The sequence below is a fragment of the Myotis davidii genome, unplaced genomic scaffold, assembly GCF_000327345.1.
Source record: "Myotis davidii unplaced genomic scaffold, ASM32734v1 scaffold89, whole genome shotgun sequence".
Taxonomy (NCBI): Eukaryota; Metazoa; Chordata; class Mammalia; order Chiroptera; family Vespertilionidae; genus Myotis; species Myotis davidii.
Window position 1 is genome coordinate 3,698,465 of NW_006300372.1, and position 20,690 is coordinate 3,719,154.

A 20,690-nucleotide genomic window follows, 5' to 3' on the forward strand; every position below is an offset into this window, starting at 1 on the left:
CTCTCCCCTCTCCGACCTAACAGTGACCTCCGCTTATTTCTGGGAGAAACTTTAAAGGATCACCTTAGGGGAAGGGGACCCTAACATATAGTTGGTATGACACCCTCATCTGGGGACACTGACCAGAAACAGGGTCATTAGGACAAATGATAAGCACAAGCTCTGCTGAGTGATGTAATACCCCACGAAATGAGAATTCACACATAAATATGACTTGTAACACCTTTATTTCAGAATGACTGCAGGATCGAATTTCAAAGGTAGACAACTGATTTATAGCTCCAATCACAACCATACTGAACCAAAAACACTTTATAATCCTTCACAAAAACTTGGCCTGAGAAATGTTCATTTGGATGCTAATCTATTTGTTTCACATCATAGAACTGTACATATAAAAATACCAGCACGACTGGGGGAGAGAGTAGATTAAAAATCAAGAGAAACCACTTGTAGCAACTTCTCACTCATGTTGCGGTCACAGGACTGACATCGGCAGCTGAGGATCAGGAAGTGAGTTAGAAGAAGGTAGTGGAATCACTAAAATAATGTCGCTAAGTCAGTGCAGCAACATTCATTCATGGAACTGCCAGAAACGCCTCTCGAAGCCTCCTTCGGAGCTTGTCTACCACTACCTGGCATGCAGTATGCAGTTCCATGGTTCCCCACTCCCACAGCACATGAGAGGAAAGTTCCTAGAGGCGGGCGGAGTATTGGCAGAGAGAAATGACAACAGGACCTGAAAGAATCCAGAACACAAATAATGACCCTGAAAAGAGTTCGTCATCTTCAGTAGATTCTGGTTTGCCAAAGCAAGGAAGTGTATATTAACTTAAGAAATGGCTGCAATAAAGCCCCAAAGACAAGCAACTTTAAGGAGAACCTTAAGTTGTCTAGACCATGCACCCCACCATGTCTGATAAATGAGATCTCATACACATATGCTACTTATATAAAACAAATATAGCACCGTGGGTTTTTTAATCCATATATAACTGAAACCATAAAAGCCTCTTCATGGTAAAAGCACCTCAGTCATGTAGAGATAGCTTAAGTCAGCTTCTCTCTGCATAAGAACTTTATATTGTGTCCTGAGTGATCCAATGTAATGACTGCCAGGCCCAACAGTTGCAAAACCTTCTTAAATGATAAAAGATGCAGAGGCCACAAACACCTCTGCTAAAGCAGGGCTTCTCCACTGTCCTGGGGAACTTGTTTTAAAACACAGACCCCGCCCCCCCCCCACCCCACCCCCGACCCTACTGAAATAGCATGAATCAGAATCACAGGGGGAGGCCCTGGACATGCATATGTTCACACCCCCCAGCCCCGCAAGGGTCCAAAGATTTCTGGGACAATGGGAGCCTAGGACTCACTGGAGTAAATCATCACCTTGAAGGGGAAGACTGACCAGGTCTGTGAATTAACCTTTTCCCACCCATGTTCCTCATGTGCCCAATAAGGCTGCATTCCGTGTTCTGACATTTCTTACACGAGACTACAGATTAAAAAAATTAAATTAAATGTGGGTTTCTAAATGTTTCGTCACAGGAAAAGGATTCTGACATGTAATAAAAATGAACTCTAACAAGCCCTCCTTACTTTTGTTAAAAGCATAAGATTTCTTAAGCCATAGACGTGAGGCCTGAAGCAATGGATGCCCATAGGAGACAAGGGGAGTGAGGGAAAGTGGCTGATACCAGTCCAGAGAGTTCTGGGGAAATGGGAGGGAAATGCATCTACTAAAAGCAGGCTTGGAGGAGTGGCAGAAGGGAGCTTACATCCAGAATAGGGAGATGCAAATCTATTCAACGTTGGCTGGGATGTTTAGGCTGGAAACGACTAGCAAACATGTTTTGTTTGGCCAGCGCAGGGCGCAGGGTTTTAAACAATTCTGAGTTTGGTTCCAACATGTAAAAATCAGAGTTCTTTTTTTTCTTTCTTAAGTCTCTCTTTATCTGGAAGATTGGAAATTGGAAGAACGAGCCAAACCAGCCACGTGGCAACACTGTGCTGGAGCCGGCCAGCTGCTGATTACCTTGCTCCAGGCACAGCTCAACGGGTCTCCCCAGGGGCCGCCAGCCTGCTTCACTCATCAGATCACCTGCCGAACCTGTTACAGGCATTTGCACTGGCCACCCCAGCTTCAAGGAAGTCAGGTAAAAATTCAGCCTCTCTGTGCTTCACTAGTTCCATTTCTTACTACAAAGAATCTTTCCTACTTCAGAGGTGTTAAGAAAGAAATCAGATGTCTGCAAATCATCGCAGTGTTCTCATCCTAAGCTGCTCATTGGAATCACCTAGAGCGCTTCTAAAAACACTGGTGCTTGGGTTCTGCCCAGAAATTCTGATTTATTGGTCTGGGGTGTAATCAGGGTGTCAGGACTGCACAAGGCTCCCCCGGTGATCCTAATGGACAGCCAAGGTTGAGAACTCCTGCCTTCAAAGGATGCAAGATGTTGAGTCTAAAGGGTTAACTTTATTTCAATGTCAATCTTCAAATACAAATTTCTTGCCTCTCACCTCTGTGATAATTCACATCACCTCTTATTTTTGGAAGTGGGCAATTATTCCAAAGGCCTACAAAATGCCATTTACAAAATGGAAAAGGAGGTCAAAGTGTGTTCTGGTTTCTACCACTCATTTTCCTTCCAATACAAGTAGAGAATAAAACACTAAGGAAACGAGAAGAAATTATCCCGAGACAAAACTTAGGCAGCACAAATAGTTCAAATACAATAAGATGAAGCTCACAGTGGCAGGCTTGTATAAAAAGAACACAATTGCTTTGAAATTCATCAGTGCACTAAGTAGGAAGTATTTCAAATATTAAAAAAATAAAACAATTTCCCCACAACTTTCCACTAATGGCCCAGTTTTTATGTTAAGATGAATTGCAAATTTTTGCCTCTCTTCAAGCGTTTGGTTGGTAGTATCCATTTATAATTTGGCTTCCAATCATGGAAAATGCAAACTACTGTCATCTAATTTTCAAACAGTAATAGTACTTTCCATTACATTTGAAAAGTACATTTTCTAAATAGTTTCGCATAATAAGAATGGCTTCTATTTAATAGACTTCTTCTCTGTACCAGGAATGCTAGGCACTTAATATAGACGTGATCCAAATTGGTCCAACAACCTCACAAAGTTAATTCTATCATCCCATTTTACAAATTTTTAAAAATTGGGCTTCATAAGGGTTTAAAATTATGTCCTAGTGAGCTAGTGCGTGGTAGTGCTTGGAGTCAAACCAAGGTTTGTCTCTCTGACTCCCAAACCCGTGCTTTTCACACTAAATACCTTGTTTAATTATCACAACCCACAGGTAGTCAGATCTGTGTCTGATTATCCCCACTTGCCTAGTGAAAACAGAGAGGTTATGTCTGCTCCACATCTCAGAATGGACTAGTAGGAGCCAAGATTATGCACATATAACCTCCCCATTCTCCATCCGATGTTTTCTCAGCGAAACAAACCATAGCTCACATGTTACATTATGAAAAGCGATAATGATGGCAATTATGTAGTACTTATGGGTCTAACTCCAATGCTCCCGAGTTCTGAGAATCTTCATGATAACTAGAGATGTGCCTTCACTTCATCTCAGGTCTGGCACATTCCTGTCTGTTCCAGGCCACCTGTGAGTCAGGTATCAGGTTCCATTCCTTTACTTGTCCCAGAATCCTCTCATGAATCCTATGGGCAATGATGCAGACCACATAAAGGCACAAACACCAGCGTCCAAGCCTGTCCCTGGCTACCCAAACCCATCACCAGGCAATCAGCAGGGTATCCTCAAGAAGGGCAACATCATCTTCTATGGGTTTTCCCTTTATTTGTAAAATCGTGAGGAGTCTATGCCAAAAAAATCCAGCTGGGAGGACTTAGCTCCATGAGTGCCGCTACTGAGGCTGGCTCCCAGGGAGGTCCCGGCAGAAAAGTCTCCTCTTCTTCAAGCTGCCGATACCGCACCCTTAAACCTGCATTTCGAAAATTGAGTCTTGGAGATGTTGTGTCCGAGAAGTGATTCTCGAGCAGAAGTAGACACAACACAGCTCCCCTGCAAGAGAAAGCAAACAGGCTTTATCACCTCATAAACATGTCTCACCAATCAATACTTACTTGCCCTCTTTTCTGAAGCAACTCTTACACGAGTCACTTGAGTTCTATTACTACGGGTAATTTTCGAAGAAATTGCATTTCTGCCTCCTAATGGTCTTGGAACAGAGCAAGCACCTCATTTGATTAAGTCCAACCACCTAAAGGAGCTAGTTCAAAGATATAGCTGAAACTGAGGTCTTAATCATTCCGATGTGAAAGAATTCTGCTGTGTTATTGAACCTCAGCAAGCCCACTCTCCCAACTGCCAGAGGCAAGAACAAACACATGTCAGGGCTATTTGTTTTATTCAAAAATGACAGGAAATCAAAAATCTATCCAATGGACGTGTCAGCAGCAGCAGCACAAGTATATTGGTTAGTGAGATTTATGAACCTCCAGTTTGGCTCTTGAGAAAAATCACCTGCTAAGCTTTTTAACTGTCCAACACCCACTTGAACATACGGGCCAGAGGGCCCTGGGGAGTATCTTTAGGGCTAGGTACCACACGCAATGTAGTCATATTCTATGTGAATGTAAATTATGAATAACATTTTTGACAGAGAAAGACAAATACCATATGATTTACTTATATACAGAATCCAAGAACAAAATAAATGAACAAACAAAACAGAAAACGGCTTGTAAATTGTGCAAATTTGAAATGTGGTATCATATAGAAATATTAAATAATATCTCCTTACCATGCAGAAATATAAAAATAATGTTTCCTTACATATATTTGTGCAAACCTCACAGAATGTTTTTATTAAAAAGTAAAAACTGCAGAAGCCCAAAGCTGGCAAATGGAGCACACGGCCACAGCACCTACCACGGCCACATCACAGCGCCACGTTACCTGCCACACGGATGCCTAGACACCTATGCCACCAGGCACGTGCCTTGGAACTTCATGAGCAATTTTAATGATTGCTGCAGCCGGTATGTTAACTTCATTGTTGTGTTCACTTTAATGTCTTTTTATGTCTTAAAATAACATCACCCAAGTGGTGATGTCGGAGCTAATGCAGAGAACATAAACTGTCACATTATTAACTTTGGAATAGAGGGAAGATGTGATCAAATGCTACGTTTAAAAAAAGGCCAAACCACTTCACAAGGTTACCTGATGCTAATTTAGGAGAGGGCATGCTCTAACCCAGGGGACAGAAACATTTTCTTAAAAGACCAGATAGAAATTATTTTAGGCTTTGCAGTGTGTAAGATGTCTGTCACAGCAATTCTCTCTGCAGTTGTAGTGAGAACACAGCCGGGAACATAGCTGCATGCCAATAAAACTTTATTTGCAAAAGCAGACAGCAGGCTGGATTTGGCCTCTGGGTCGATCCCTGCTCTATAGCTACAGAACTCATTCCTCACACCTTTTCTCTTAATGTGGCATTTTACTGCTCATAAGATCAGTTCTCCCATTTAAACCATTCTCACACTTTCTATAAGCTAATTTTGAAAAAAAACGAAGAGTTCCATTAAAACAACCACATTTCAAGTTTGCAAAAACTTTGTAAAAATAGTCAAGAAAATGGGGTTAAAAACAGAAAACAATAAGCAGCCAACAACATTGCAGCACAACAGACCTTCAAAATATCCTATCTCATGCTTTTGGTGATACTTACATAACTCTATATATATCTGTCAAAACTCACCAAACTGTGCACTCAAAATTGGCCAACTTAGTTTTACAGAGATAATATCTCAATGAAGCTGATTTTGAAAAAAGCTTAAAGCCTAGCAATAGTCTCTAATTTGTAGTAACTGTGAATGTAACGGTGGATTTATGTGGGAAGGTTATAATATCTCTTACTTTACATTTGCTCCTCTGAGAATCATGGATAATGAGAGTCTGAATTATGTAAATCCTTCAGGAACTCCACGTCATTAAGTGCATTAAATCTTAACTGTCCTGCACTGAACTCTTGGTGGTATCCAGACCTCAACCACTTCCCTTAAGGGAAGAAAATAAGTTACTTTTCAGAAACACTACAAAGTCCTGAGGTCACACTTAGCTCTCAAAACAAAAACAAACAACAACAAAAATAGGTAATTTAAGACAACAGGTAACGCTTGTTTAATTTCCTCATTTGCACTAGCAACACTCAAAATCAGTGGTCGCCAACCTTTTGGACCTCACAGACCACCAGTTGGTGACTGCTGCTATAAATAAAAAACACAAGTTGGTGTGAGTCTTGTCTCCTTTCTTTTCCATTGTCTTGGCTCCAGTGTGGAGCCGGTCAACATTCAAGCAGGAAAAAAGGCAAGAGGCTGAGATACTGGTAAAGCCACACACAGTCATTTCTCTGGTGGATCTAACATCGATGGAATACATGACAACAGTGTCGAATGCCAGCTAATAGCGTTCTCAGAGCCCCTTCAATCTGTCTCCATTCAGAGATGCAAACTCATTTAAGCAATGGTTCTCACACCGTGGTCCCTGGCGCAGCAGCAGCAGCAGCAGCACTGCCTGGAAACGTTAAAAACAACTTCTCAGGTTCCACCCAGACCTACTGAATCAGAAACTCCGGAGGTGGGACCCATCGAGCCATGTCTCAAAAAATCCTCCAGATGATTCTGATATTCACTCAAGTTTCAAAACCACCAATTTAAAGTTTGAAAACCAAGATATACTCGTCCCTCATTCTCTTGTTTAGCACGGAGCTGACGCCTCATCCCACTCTCCTGGGTAAGACAGAATCTGTGCCTGAGCACACAAACACTGGAGGGGCTTAGTGAGCTTCACAGAAACATCAGCCTGGAAACGCAGGGAGACGATCTTCTTACAACTTTCCAAAGAACAGAGTGGATGTGGGAGCACACAATACTCCGATTCTATTCCAACGTTTTTTGAACACCTGCCGTGCACCATGCCTGTGCTACAGGAAATGATCTTGTTTCCCCTTCCCGGGAATCAATAAATCTATTAATATGTGTTAAGTATACATGAAGTCAGGCCTGCAAACCAGCAGAAACACTTTGTAATTCTCAAATTCCCAGGCAGAGGTGTGACCAGTATGCTCTGGATGCCGAGATACTCGCACATAAATGCTCCTTTCGCTTCTTCCTTGGTTAATTCACCTCAGGCTTTATCGTATGGAATACCAGGTTGCTCTTACAAAACCATGTGTACCACAGTTTTAAGCCAACATAAGGAAATTTGAGATAATTTTGAAATACCTAAGACAATGTTTGCACTGCTTGAAGGTCTTACCTTCTATCAGATGTTAAAAATCCAAGTCCAATAAATGTCATAAGAGGCAAATCCACTATACTCATTTATTTTAGGCTTTGAGTCTCTCTTAAATAACTTTTTTATTCCCTTCCCGCTATGAAGCCATTCTCCTTGATGTAGACAATAAAAACTCAAGGGAAAAAATGTAAGTAATTCTAAAATCCCCCTGCTATCTGTTAACCCTACATTATTTGCCCTAAACTAGAAGGGGCATGTGCTCCTGCAAAAGTGCTCTTTCTTCCATCCTGTGTCTGTGACAGACATTGCTAATCAATCAACACACCCTGAGCCAGCGCTTGAGAATTATTTTCAAGGCCTCAGAGTCCTTCTCCATAGCATTTCAGGGAGCCATCCCCAATTGATGACTGATAAAATATATTTATTTCACGGGCCAGTCAAGATATCCCTTTCAGAAACTCTAAATCCTTCCTTTCCTTGTTCTCAGAATAAAATTAAAACTTCCGTTTATGCTGAGCTCCGGTCTCTACAAATCTATGCCACCTTGAGAGTGATAATCATGTTGGATTGTGCTGAGCAGTTTAAACAATTTGAGTGCAGTTATAACCCAGCACATAGTACAAAAGTGCTCTGAAAATCAAGAACCAAGTAAGTAAAGATACAGAACAGATAATGAAACACCTGTGAGACCATCCCCTGTGCATACAACCAGGAAATGTACAGCATGAATAGCCCAAGGAGGCAGATGCATAACGCCAGGCTTATAAGCATGAACACACGGCCTGAGTAACCAATTCTGGTTAGGCTCTTGGTACTCACTGACGGTTCTTTACTCGGCTGAGGGGGCACCACACTGCTCCTTTAGCAGCGTCTCCATTATTCTAATTCCCTGTAGAGAGAAGAAAGAAAAATCAAAACGCCACATTTCACAGGCAAGAGCTTTTACCGTGATCACAACCCTCCCCTTCAAGGAATCCAAGTCATGGCCCTATATTCATTTCCGAAAAGGAGGCTCACAGTCACGCTGTACATTTTTTCTAATCTGCTCATCAATTTCACATATATTATCTCCATGTGTGCTCAGAACTACTCAGGGAAGTAGGGAGTTTAGGATCTCCATTTTAAACATAAGAAGACTATCCAGAGAAGTTAACTTCTTTTAAAAAAATATATTTTATTGATTTTTTACAGAGAGGAAGGAAGAGGGATAGACTGTTAGAAACATCGATGAGAAACATCGATCAGCTGCCTCTTGCACACCCCCTACTGGGGATGTGTCCGCAACCAAGGTACATCCCCTTGACTGGAATTGAACCTGGGACCCCCCAGTCCACAGGCCAACGCTCCATCCACTGAGCCAAACTGGTTAGGGCAGGAAGTTAACTTCTTAAAAGCCCCCAGCTACTACATGACATTGGCAGAGCTGGAATAATAATGGCAATTGTTAATATTAATTGAATATTCACAAAGGTTCTACATTCACTGCTCAGGTTTTTGTGCATTATCCTGGGTTGTAGGTGCTGGCTGCACTGAGGACATCCGCTCAGGGACTCAGTCACCTCCCTACCCTCTGCCAGCACTGTTGGCTGCTGATGGCACACAGCCACCCTCTCAGCCAAAGAGCTGCCTTCCCCGAGATCACGTCCCCTCTCCAGGGGCAGCCCACATGCAATGACTGGAGGATACAGAGGTCTAAAGGCCTGGCCCCCTTCCCTCAATTTGGAACAACTCTGAGGAGTATCCCATCTCCAGCTCCCCATGGGATCAGCTGAGACCTTCATTGCAACTGTGTCTCAGTTCAATGTCACCTGCAGCCTAATCCTGCCTTCCTCACAAGTTGTCCCTAAGGTCCTCTTCGATAACCCTCTGCACCCAGATCTCCATCTCTCAGTGTGTCCTGACAGCTGACCTAGGACACCTTGTTTAATAGACACAAAACTCTGAACAAGTACCATTCTTACCCCATCTGACTGGTGAGGCAACAGAAACTCCAAGAGGTTTAAGTAATTTGCCCAAAGTTACACAGCTATTAAGTAATACAGCAGGAAAGAACACAGGCATTCTCCTGTGTTTCAGGGGCCACCTCCTCACCTTCTCACCATGCTCACGCCACTACTGTACATTTCAACTGCCCACCCACCCACCTCGGCCAGTCAAGTCCCCTGGAGGAAACAGGAAAGAAGATATTCCCTCTTTCTTCCTTCAAGAACAAGTTCTGAAGACCAGAAGATAAATCGTCAGATGGGAAGACAGGATTATGATGTAATTATGGGCTAGGGCAGTGGTTCTCAACCTTCTGGCCCTTTAAATACAGTTCCTCATGTTGTGACCCAACCATAAAATGATTTTCGTTGCTACTTCATAACTGTAATGTTGCTACTGTTATGAATCGTAATGTAAATATCTGATATGCAGGATGGTTGTGGGCAACCCTGTGAAAGGGTTGTTTGACCGCCAAAGGGGTCGCGACCCACAGGTTGAGAACCGCTGGGCTAGGGTCTAAAGGAAGTCAAAGCTGGATCCAGGGACATGGAACACAGTTCTCAGGGACAGGAAAATAGTTTAGAGAGAATACTAATGATCAAACCTAATTTAAAATACAGGTTCCTGCCCAGCTGGTATGGCTCAGTGAATTGAGCATCATCCCATGCACCAAGGGTTCAGAGTTTGATTCCCAGTCAGGGCACTTGCCTGGGTTGCAGGTTCAATCCCCAGCAGGGGGCATGCAGGAGGCACCCGATTGATGTTTCTATCTCTCTCTAACAAATTAATAAAAACATATCTAAACTACAGGTTCCCAGCCCTTCACAAGATGCCTTTGATTTAATGGGAATGTCAGTAACAAGTGCCCTGATGATTCTCAGAGACACTACGAGAGAAAAGAAGTGGCTTCCTATTGGGGGTTTATTCTGGGCCATGGGAGGAGGATGCATCTCCAGAGAAGACAATAAAACATCATATTTAGTACCAAAATACATTCAACAAAATGTAACATTTCTGTAAACATTTCAGAAGATCCTCCAGATTCTGGCTGACCATCACCACAAATATTATCACTGTCTTGGAAGGAAGAAGCGTTAATTAAAAGGTCTTGGCAGATCACTAAGGAGCACAGAGTGTTGGGTAAACAAAGCAGCAAACTGTAGGTCCGGTGCACTGTCCTCAGTCAGGACACCTGGGTCGCTGTCTGCCAATTATTCTCCTGGGCTAGTCACCTTTCCCAAGAAGTAACTTAAACCAACAGGGAATAGCAAGGCTGACAGGTTGGTACTATCCACACCCTGCTGCTCACAGGAATTCCTAAGAACCCACAAAGACAAATACTGATGCCCAGGCCCTATCCAGACTGACACAGCCACAACTTCCAGTGTTGGGGCCTGGAATCTGCAGATTTATAACACACCTCACGTGGTTCTAAAACACAACATGTCCATTTACTAGAATTTACAAATGGCAGCTTAACATCACTTCCAAGATCCCTTTCAACTCTGCCGGTCTGGAAATTGACAAAATTCATGTCTGAAGATACAGTATATACAACAATCTTATACTTTAGAGTTACTCTCCTTTTAAAGGATTAGGGAGGAAAGGAGAGGGATGGGACAGGTGGTGAAACAACCTCTGGAATGAAATTTAATCTCAGACCTGAATTGTTCTCCTTTCTTCTCTCATTCATTTAAGAGATCCAGCCAGAAAATATGTATTGTGCACCTACTATGCGCACTGACAATAAATGGTGAACAAACAAGACAAAGTCCCTGTATCATCTAGTCTAGCAGATTTTCTTCCCCATTTTCCTGTTGCTGTTGTTTCAACAAACCCCTGGACAATAACTGAATGTCTTCCTTCTATTTTCAAGAAGATGAGAAACAGCCACGTTAATTCTGCTTCAAGCTTCTTTTTGCAAAGTGGGCGCCTAAATCAACACATTATGTCTTTAAAACCAGAAAAGCACACTCCTTCCTTAGGAAGCAAGCTCTGTGAACTCTCCCCATCCGTCTAAATTAGGAACCCACCACTTACAGAGAGGAACACTAATTGACATAAGTGAAGACTTTGAGGTTTGCCTGGGGAATTGAAAGACGTTATTTATTGAATCAATTATGTTCACAGTGCGACAGTTGATTTTTATTCCCCTTTCCCCCCCTCTCTCATACCACTTTAATCTTTTTAAGCAGAACAGCTTGAAATAGAAGGTGGAAAATGGAGAGGGAGAGAGAGAGAGAGAGAGAGAGAGAGAGAGAGAGAGAGAGAGAGAGATAAAGTGAGAGACCTATAAAGTAATTAAAAAAAAAAAAAAAAGCCCTACCAGTGAGGCCAAACCACTATTTAGCACCTCTGTTTGGTAAAGAAAAGACCAAATGAAAGCCCAATCAATACAGTCCTTTCAAATAAAGTTCCAACGCTTAAACTCAACCCCCAGGAGATGGAGCTTAAAGGGACTAAATTTTCACCACTTATCACACAATGATGCCTGAAATGCAGAACAAACATTAAGTGGATCCACCTTTACAGACTTGGCTTAAAAGCTTTTTGGACAAACCATGAATCCGCTTCATTTTATTATGTGATAAAGGAAAGGCATAGGGAGGGTCCATCTTATTCAACTTGTATGCTCTAGAGAGGAAAAATGCCTGGTACATAGAAGGCGTGCAGTAATTGTCTACTGGATGAATGAATCTATCAGTCAACCCATCAATCATCAGCTTACAGGTCTACTGCATTAAATAATGAAGTGCTCAGAGACAGGGAAGAGAAGTGACTTACTTACATTTCTATCCTTACTGTCTAGTGCAGAATCTGGCACACAATAGGTGCTCAAAGCTGATAGATTGTGAAACTAATCAATGGACTGCTTTTGAATGCCAGGCTGATAAATTTGAAACTGGGAATTACAGTGCATCTGTCCAGCAGTTACCATTCTTGGAAGTATGGTTGAAAAGGTCAGGATATGAAGGGAAGAATAAAGGATAAAAGATAAAAATAAGGAATGATGTGGAAACACTAACAGTGAAATGGGACTTAAAATGAGCCCTGAAGAATCCAGGTTAGTCAGAGGAGCTTAGAAAACGGGTCATTTCAGATGCTGAAGTTTACATGATAAGACCACTCACCTTTTGATAAAAAGATGTGCAACAAGTTTACTTTAAAAACCTCACTTCTCTTTTGATTCTATTTTTTTCTTTATTGTTGAAAGTATTACAGATGTCCCCTTTGTTTGTTTTTCCTATTGACCCCGCTCCACCCACACCCATCATTCTAATATTTTTATTAAGTTGGCTTACATAAAACTCTCTTCAAATATTTTCATTTATATATGAATAAAAGGTAGAATAAGAATATGCCACCACCCAGCTTCAACATTCTAATAGTATCCATTGCTTTTATAATAAAATCCATATGGCTATCAGGCTCTCAATGACCGGCTTCCAGCCCACCTCAGCTACAGCTCCCTCCATTCTCCCCTCACCACTTGACATTCACAGGCCTGCTTTCTCTTCATAGGACATGCTCAGTTCCTTCCTTCTGTTTGTTTCTTATTGCCCTTTTTCCCTCTTCTACCTCCCCACCCTCCTTTCCCTCTGGTAATCACTATACTGTGGTTGTCTGTCTACAACTTAGATCCTTTCTTGTTTACTCACTGTTCCCTTTGTTTCCAGCAGGAACATAACCAGACCGTCAATGGCTTGCTAGCTCCTGGCAATATTCAGACTTCAACTCACCTCCTCAGAGACACCCCGACTAACCAAGCTAAGTCAGCTGTCTTTATTACTGTCTTTACAGCATTTGTCACTATAAATAATTGTCCTGCTTTTAAAACATTTTGTACTGTCTGTCCCCCCTCCCCCAATAGAATGTAAGCTCCCTGAGATGGAGAGAGACCTAGAGGGAGGGATCTGCATCCAGTTTTTACAGGAAAAGGTGAGAGAAACACTACTCAGATTCTCCAGGAAGAGACCTTTTGCCTCAATAAAGCACCTTTTAATCTAATGCTGTCCAGCTCTTTTTAAGACTTCCTCATCTATGAAACAGTACTAATAATTAAAATTCACTGGCACGTACTGGCAAGCTCTGTGCTGAGCACTTTACCTGCATTGGTTTATTTTAACCTCCTGTCTGCCTTAGAGGATCACTATCTTTCTTTTTTTTTTGATGGGAACAGAAGCTCAGAGAAATCAAACATCCAGACAAAAATCACATAATCACTAAGAAGCAAAGCTTTGCTTCCACCCGAGGCTATCAGGATTGAGAGTCCAGGATCCAGGATCTTCCAACACTGGGGGGTGGAGTTCTCAATGGAATTATGGATGTGAAAATGCCTATCATAATGGTGAGTACATAGCAAGAGCTATTCTTCCCTTCCCTATTGACTATGTTCAAAAAAGCTGATATATAAATCAGATTTTAGTCCTCCTGCATGATTCTGAATATGTGAATCAATATTTAATCACATCTACAAATTATTTTAAATACAATACTTTTCAAGTAGGAATATCCTGACAGAATGTATGACTTCAATATAATTTTTCCAAACTGGCTAATAAACTCTTGAGTAAGATTCATTTTTATTTTGATAAGGAACCTAAAATCTTTAGGTGTAACTGCAGAACATTAAACTAATACAATAATTTAGATGCCTTTGCTTCACATTATAAAACTTCCTCTCTCCTTATGAATATTTAATCTCAATTTGTAATGGAAAAGAATATATCACCAAATAATAAAATCTAAAAATTGGAGATGACATTATATTATTTTAGTCCAGATAGAAAATTCTCAGCAAAGGATCAAAAGTGGCCCATCTGGTTTATAGAGTTCTCCTAGCATCAAATATCAGAATGAAAGATTACAAAGCCATTTCCATAATGCCAATTTTCACATAAACCCTGACCTGACATGAACAGTTTAATGGCTAAGAGTCATGTAGTTATTGGCGTGTTTCTATTTTATAAGGTTACTTTCCCCTACCCCCATTTTTAATATTTAAAAATGTGACCTGTCTATAATTTTATTGTTTTTGACTTGGACTTTGTGCAAAATATGACTTTTTCACCACTACTCAAGGCCAGCCTCCCACCCGGTGCCACATCCCACCCATGGCATGTCATTAATCATCTCTTACCTGCTTAGAAACCGCTGTTGATAGGAAGCTTTCTACTCCATATCCCACCTACGTCACCCCAAACTATAAGACAATCTTCCTTACATCGAAGCAGGACTACCTCAGTGCCTGGCACCAATTGGGCCCAGGACCAACTCTTGGACTGGCAAACTAAAGAACAAGGTACCTATCAGTTCCCTTTATCAGCCATTTTTTCACTATTCATCAGATTTAAGCTCAGTCATAATGATGCCATTGCAGTAACCGGGTTATTATTTAACAGGAAAGGAGTGAAAGGGGAGACCAGGTAATATAGGCATGCCATTGATACAGCTTTATTTTTAAAAAAGGCTGCATTCATCACTTTTGAAGTCTGTTCCCTGCTGATCGATAAAGGCTGGGACTGGAGAGGCCATTTAGACGCATGCCCAGTAAGGTCTGAGTGACCTGGGAAGGTGCTTGCCCTTCAATCACACCTGCAACGGAGTCAGTGGCCAGGATGGGCATGGCCACTGCAAGAGCTCAAAATCTAAATATATAAACTTCCAAAGAAAAGGCTCTCTCCCAGCACCAGGCACTCTGGGGACTCTGGCAGCAGGGGGCTGCACTCTCCTGTGCCCCATGGGGCGCTGCCGTATTGGGCTGCACACATGGGCTGACAGACGTTAATCTGGCCTGAATGCTGAACCACCCCCAGTTGCAACATGGAACTGAAGCTCTGGACACTGGCCCTGTTTCTGACTCTGCTGAACTCCCAGCTGCCCCACTTCCCGGACTGGGTTGAGGGTAACGGGACATTGGAACCTGAGAAATACAACTCCGCGCAAATAAAACCTTTTTCCACATCCCATCCTCCTGTGAGAGTCTTAGAAAGTTCATTTTCTAAGGTCCTCATTTCCACTCATACCTTGAAAATCTGGCCCAGTAATTCCTGTGGCATCAATAATTTCCCCTATTCTGAGAGGTAAAATGAACTGTCTCTAACAGAATAAATAAATCCAATATCCAGATTAAATAGATGCCCAGATAATGCTCCTTTTGTCTTTTATCTCTACCCTCCTCCTTCTCCCAAATTCATTAATTTCTGTAAGTCAGCGATCCTCTTCACATGGAGGGCCAGTTCCACTGTGTCTTCAAATCGGTTGTTTAAACAAAGCAAAATATATTTTTCCAAAACTCTGTTTTAGTCAAAAACCCATTCCACCAAATCTCAACAATATTGGGGTTAATGATAATTTATCACGGGCTTACTACATGCCAGGGGTTTAGCCTACATTATCTCATGTAATCCTCTCAACAGTCCTATGAGATAAGACACTTTTACTTCTCACCATTTCCAAGAAAGAAACTGGGCCTCAGATATAACTTGCTCAAGGTCACAGAGCTAGTAAGTGGCCAAACTGGAATTTAAACTGGATTTCTCCAACTCTTTCCACAGGGAGCACTTGCCTCACTAAAGTTGTACCTGTGCCTGTAAAATGGGTGGAGAGAAGAGAAGAAGCACACATCCTTGGCAGGATGGCTCTGAGGATTCAATGAGGCAACATAAAGCTACTGACACATGACAGGCTTTGGTTAACCATGACTTCCTCTTCTCCCAGTAGCCTGAAATGTGGCTACTGACTTCTGTATGGACCTAGATCTGCCCAGGGGCCCCTCACAATGGGACTCTCACCATAAGGCACCCCCATTCAGTTGGCGATCGCTGACTTAAAAGGAAATGTCAGCCCCTGCTTGTTCATGTCACCTTGTGCTTGTCCATAGTTCACAAAGCATATCTGACCTGTTCTTTGCATCACCTCTAAGGGCCACTAATACCTCTGTTTGACAACCCTGAGCCCAGCCGGGTAAATAGGCTTTCTCTGGGTCGCAGGGGTCATCAGCAACAGACACAGTTGCTAACTAAACAGGAAGCATCACTGGTGAATCCCAGGATCACATCCTTTGTGTTGCCTGGTCCCAGATCCTCTTACTCGGATTAATGACACCCACGTGGACAATGTTCTAAATCTACCAGCTGCTTGAATGTTAAACAACTGAATAAAATTGTTCCCTTCGATAAAAACTCCAAGGCTTATAAAAAAAATACATTCACACATCCTTCACTTGTGGACTTGCGAAGGTGAGCTTCCTTTTCAATACCCAGCGTGGCAGCAATTCTGCTGTTGCTCTGAGACTGAGGCCAGGTCCTTCGGTGGTTCACACCTTGTTTGGAATTTGCCCAGCAAGTTCAGGCTCCCTGGGAAATAACCTCTAAGACTAAAGTGTAAAGACATTTGCTGCTGGGAAAAAAAAAAAGGAGGGGGTGGGGGGTGATGCTTAGTCATCAAGCCTCAGGCTAAGGCTCTGAAGGCCTGGTGTGAATCTGGTGCCAACACTCCACACCTGCATGACCTTGGGCAAGTCAACTCACCTCCCTCTATACAGTGGTGACAATATTACTTACCCAGATAATTGTGGAGCAGATTGGAGCAGGTAATGCATGTAATGTATTAAGGATGTTGTCTGAGGCATAGAACACGCTCAGTAAACATTACTTGTTATTGTTACCTTTCCTACTACCCCAATGGACAAAGCATTTCTCTGCTTTTAAGACGAATATTAAGATAATAAAATGAAAACACAAAGGTCCACCATTTTTGGAAAATAATACATTATATACATTTGTTTACTAATTCAATATTTATTGATAACTAACTATGTGCTACATATTGAGGATCAACTGGTGGGCCCCACACAGAAGCTCATCCTTCAATGAGGGAGGTAAAGGATACATTCAAAGAATGTTGAAAATAGATACCTACTGAGAAGAGTACTTCAGGGAACCTTTTCTAAGGGAATGATACAAAATCTGAAAGAACTTATAAAGATAATTTATATGGTCTCACTTATAATAGTAAAACCTGGAAATAACTTCAATGTGCAATACTAAAGGAACGGTCAAATCAATTACTATAAAACTACTTGATGAAATATTATGCAGTCATTAAAATGCTGGCTTTGAAGTTTGTGTAGTTACTATTGAAAGGCATTTGTAATAAAATATTACTTGGAAAACACAGGCCATGAAATTGTACTTAAACTGTAATTCTGAGGGGTTAAAATCTGCATATGAAAGCCTAGAAGGAAATATGCCAATCTGAGTCATAATGGAAAGATAATTATCATTTATGGAGTATTTGTTGTGTGCCAAGGTATTTTAAGCACTTCTTTACACTATTTCCTTTAATTCTCTATTATTCACATTTCACCTACAAAGGTGTTAAGTTTGTATGTACCCTAGGAGGGACAGCACTGAGATTTAAACTAAGGTTGGATTGACTCCACTAAATATGTGTCAATGTCATGATGGGAAAAATAAGTTTGTGCATATAACTTCCTTGCATTTTTTATTTTAAATAACAACTGATTGCTGAATGTGTGCTAAGTCCCGCCCTAAGTGTTTCATGCATAGAACTCATTTACTCCTCACAAGTACTCCCTGTAGTAGCTCCAATGTTGTCCTCATTTTACAGATGAGAAGAGCGAGGCTCAGACGTTACATGCCTTGACTCACATCACAGAGCTGATCCATACAGAATATTCTGCTGGTTTCAAAGAGAACTAGGGCAAAAGAACACACCCAGCTCTCTGGGAAATATAATTTTCAACCATTATGTGCAGGTAGTACCTAGTCAAAAACATTTTAAATAAATTTTTAACATTATGTTTAAAGACTGAAAGAGTCTTTGATGGGGGAGATGGGGGATGGGGGTGCAGCAGTTTTTTAATTAAGACATATTTTGAACATATCAAGAAGTGCAGAGAATAGGAAAACCAATGGGCTTGAACAAGTTCTAATGTCTTTACAAGTAACAAAAGCTACATCCCCACCAAAGACCACTGATCGAGAAAAACGTTAGCCTTTCAGTTCTTCTTAAACTGGGTGTCACTGTGAAAGGAGTTAACTCCCCCAAAAGCCACCATTTTTTTCTCCTAAGGAAATTCAGAGAAAAATAGGAAAACGGTTTAGCTAGAACCTAAGGAAGAATGCTAGGTGAGGAATAAAGGGTCAAATCCTAGACAGTAAAAAGGATTTTTAAAAAGATGAAACTGACAAAGAAATACCACTCCAGCAAATTGGGTTCATGAGACACAGGGCTGCTTTCTCTTTAACAGGCAGACTCCCAACCTCCAGTCCACCCCATCACCTTCCCGGCGCCTCAAGTCCCACAAAAAGTGGGCACAACCAATGAGGTTCTTCAGCAAGAGATAAAATTCCACAGTAGAGTGAGGAAACAGAATCAGAAGTCACAGAAAGAAGCAGGGAGACTGGTCAAGGGGAACAGCTGGACACCTCAGAGAGCTATAAGAGCATTTAATCCCCATGCCGCAGGGCTTACCACACAACTGAACTTTAACTGGTGGGTGTACCTTTAAGAAATGAAATTGCCTTTGCCATTCAAGTTGCTCTTCCCAGAATTCTGCATTAACCCCTGATCGGAGACGCCTTAGTGATGTTTTCCTGGCCTTGTTGGTCAAACTAAGAGCCTTAATTTAGCACAAAGAGCCTACCTCTATCCAAGCACAATCCTACAACAGATTTGATCCACATAACATTTGTGCCTCCAATGTACTTAGTCCGCGCAATCTGCAGACGCAGCCTCTATTTTTCTGGTATTTCAATGCAGCCTGTGCAGAGCTATTTCAGTTTTCAATTCTGAGCCTGCCAGAGGTGTATATGCGCTATCTGTAGATTTATGGTGGCCACAAATTCCTAGTTTCTCATCGTCTTTGAATTTAGCACAACAGAGGGTGAGAACAAGCTCAGAAAAGTAATAGACTGGTGTTGAGTGTTTCCTTCCACGACCCGCGTGGAGTAGGGTTCGGTATCTGAAAGAGGAGCCGCACAGCAAATGAGAAAAAAAGACACGAGATAATTTTGCAATATTGGGGGACCAGGCGGCAAGTCCTGAAGGACTTCCTCTCTGTGCTCAGGCCTCACCAAGCTTTTATTGATTCTGCAGTAGCCCTTAGCATAGCCCTTAGGCAGGTGACCCCCCATTAACAGGCAGACAAGCCCATCGTAAGATAGTGAAGGCAATAAACAGTTTCCCACAGACTGGTTGGAAATTCTACCCAGAATTGAGGGGAGAACATGGCCCCCAAACTTCCAAATATACCCCGTTAGTAATAAGAACAGAAGAGCAATAGGAAAGCAAGTATCACAATTAAGTATTACAGAGACAAGGACATTTTCTCTATGTTGTGACACATGTCTACTTCAAAGTCATATGTACACCTGTGCTTATGAAGACGAGTCATGCATTTTTCTTATCTCCCTACCCAAGCGTCTTGGAGGAAAGGATTATGTCCTCTAGATCGAGGAGACAAAGTGTACAACAGTTAAGGGGGTCGGCTCTGAGGCCAACCACCTGGAATTCCAGCTTTGTCACTTGTTAGCAGCCAATAAGTAGGCACGTGTCACCACATAGAATAGGATTTTAAATGAAATTGTTACAACCTTACCATATGCTAACCACCCCCTCATACTAACAAGTATTTTATAAAAGTATATCTTTTTTTAAAATATTTTATTGCCACCTCAAGCCTTGACCATCTACTTGTTACATGAATTATCTCTGAAACTCTTGGATCCATACTTAGCTTAAACTCCTGAATTTTTGTGCAGGATTAAAGACTATTTGTTAGACAAATTTTTAAAATTTTGGTATTTACACATTGGGGGAAAAGAGGGCAGGCTGAAAAAAAAATCATACAATGTCAGAATTGAAAATGATCTCCTAGTTTTACAAAAAACGATAGTGAAGTTCAGAGCAACTAGTTCATTAGCGTGTCACCAAGGCAGGGCCAGAGCCCTGATCCCCTGATTCCTGACTCGCTTGCTCCTCACTGCACTGTGTGGAGACATGATGTCCTGTCACTACCCAAATAATGGCACCGTGCTCAGGAAACCAGTTCTGTCATTTCGAGTAAGAGCTTAACTTCCCAGGTTTCATCTGGTTTCATAGGAGGCAAAGTCCCTGTATTTTACTTGGCTGATTTAAGGGATTCCAGAAAGCTTTACCACTGAGCAGTCCATTACAACACCCATGAATTCAAATGAGCCATTGGGGGATTTTGGATTCCTAAGTCTCATAGTCAAGCTAAAGGGATGGATTTAAATTCAGTAGGAGGAACAGAATACTCAGTTTTACCAAGATGTTTTCACTGCAAAGGCTACATTTCTTGGGACTAAAACTCTAGAGGTAACAGCAGGATGAGCTGAAAGGATGGGGGGGGGGG

At 41.8% G+C, this 20,690-nt stretch overlaps 1 protein-coding gene across 1 annotated transcript in view; it reads right to left on the reverse strand.

Annotated features, from left to right (window-relative positions):
• Positions 1–208: 208 nt before the first annotated feature.
• Positions 209–20,690, reverse strand: part of PRELID2 (PRELI domain containing 2) — a 47,750-nt gene continuing 27,268 nt past the window's right edge. Inside the window, exons 5-6 of the mRNA XM_006777002.2 lie at positions 8,123–8,192; positions 209–4,063 (exon numbers count right to left, since the gene is read on the reverse strand). Coding sequence (XP_006777065.1) covers positions 8,133–8,192 — 60 coding nt within the window. The 3' untranslated portion in view covers positions 209–4,063; positions 8,123–8,132. The remainder of the gene's footprint in view (positions 4,064–8,122; positions 8,193–20,690) is intronic.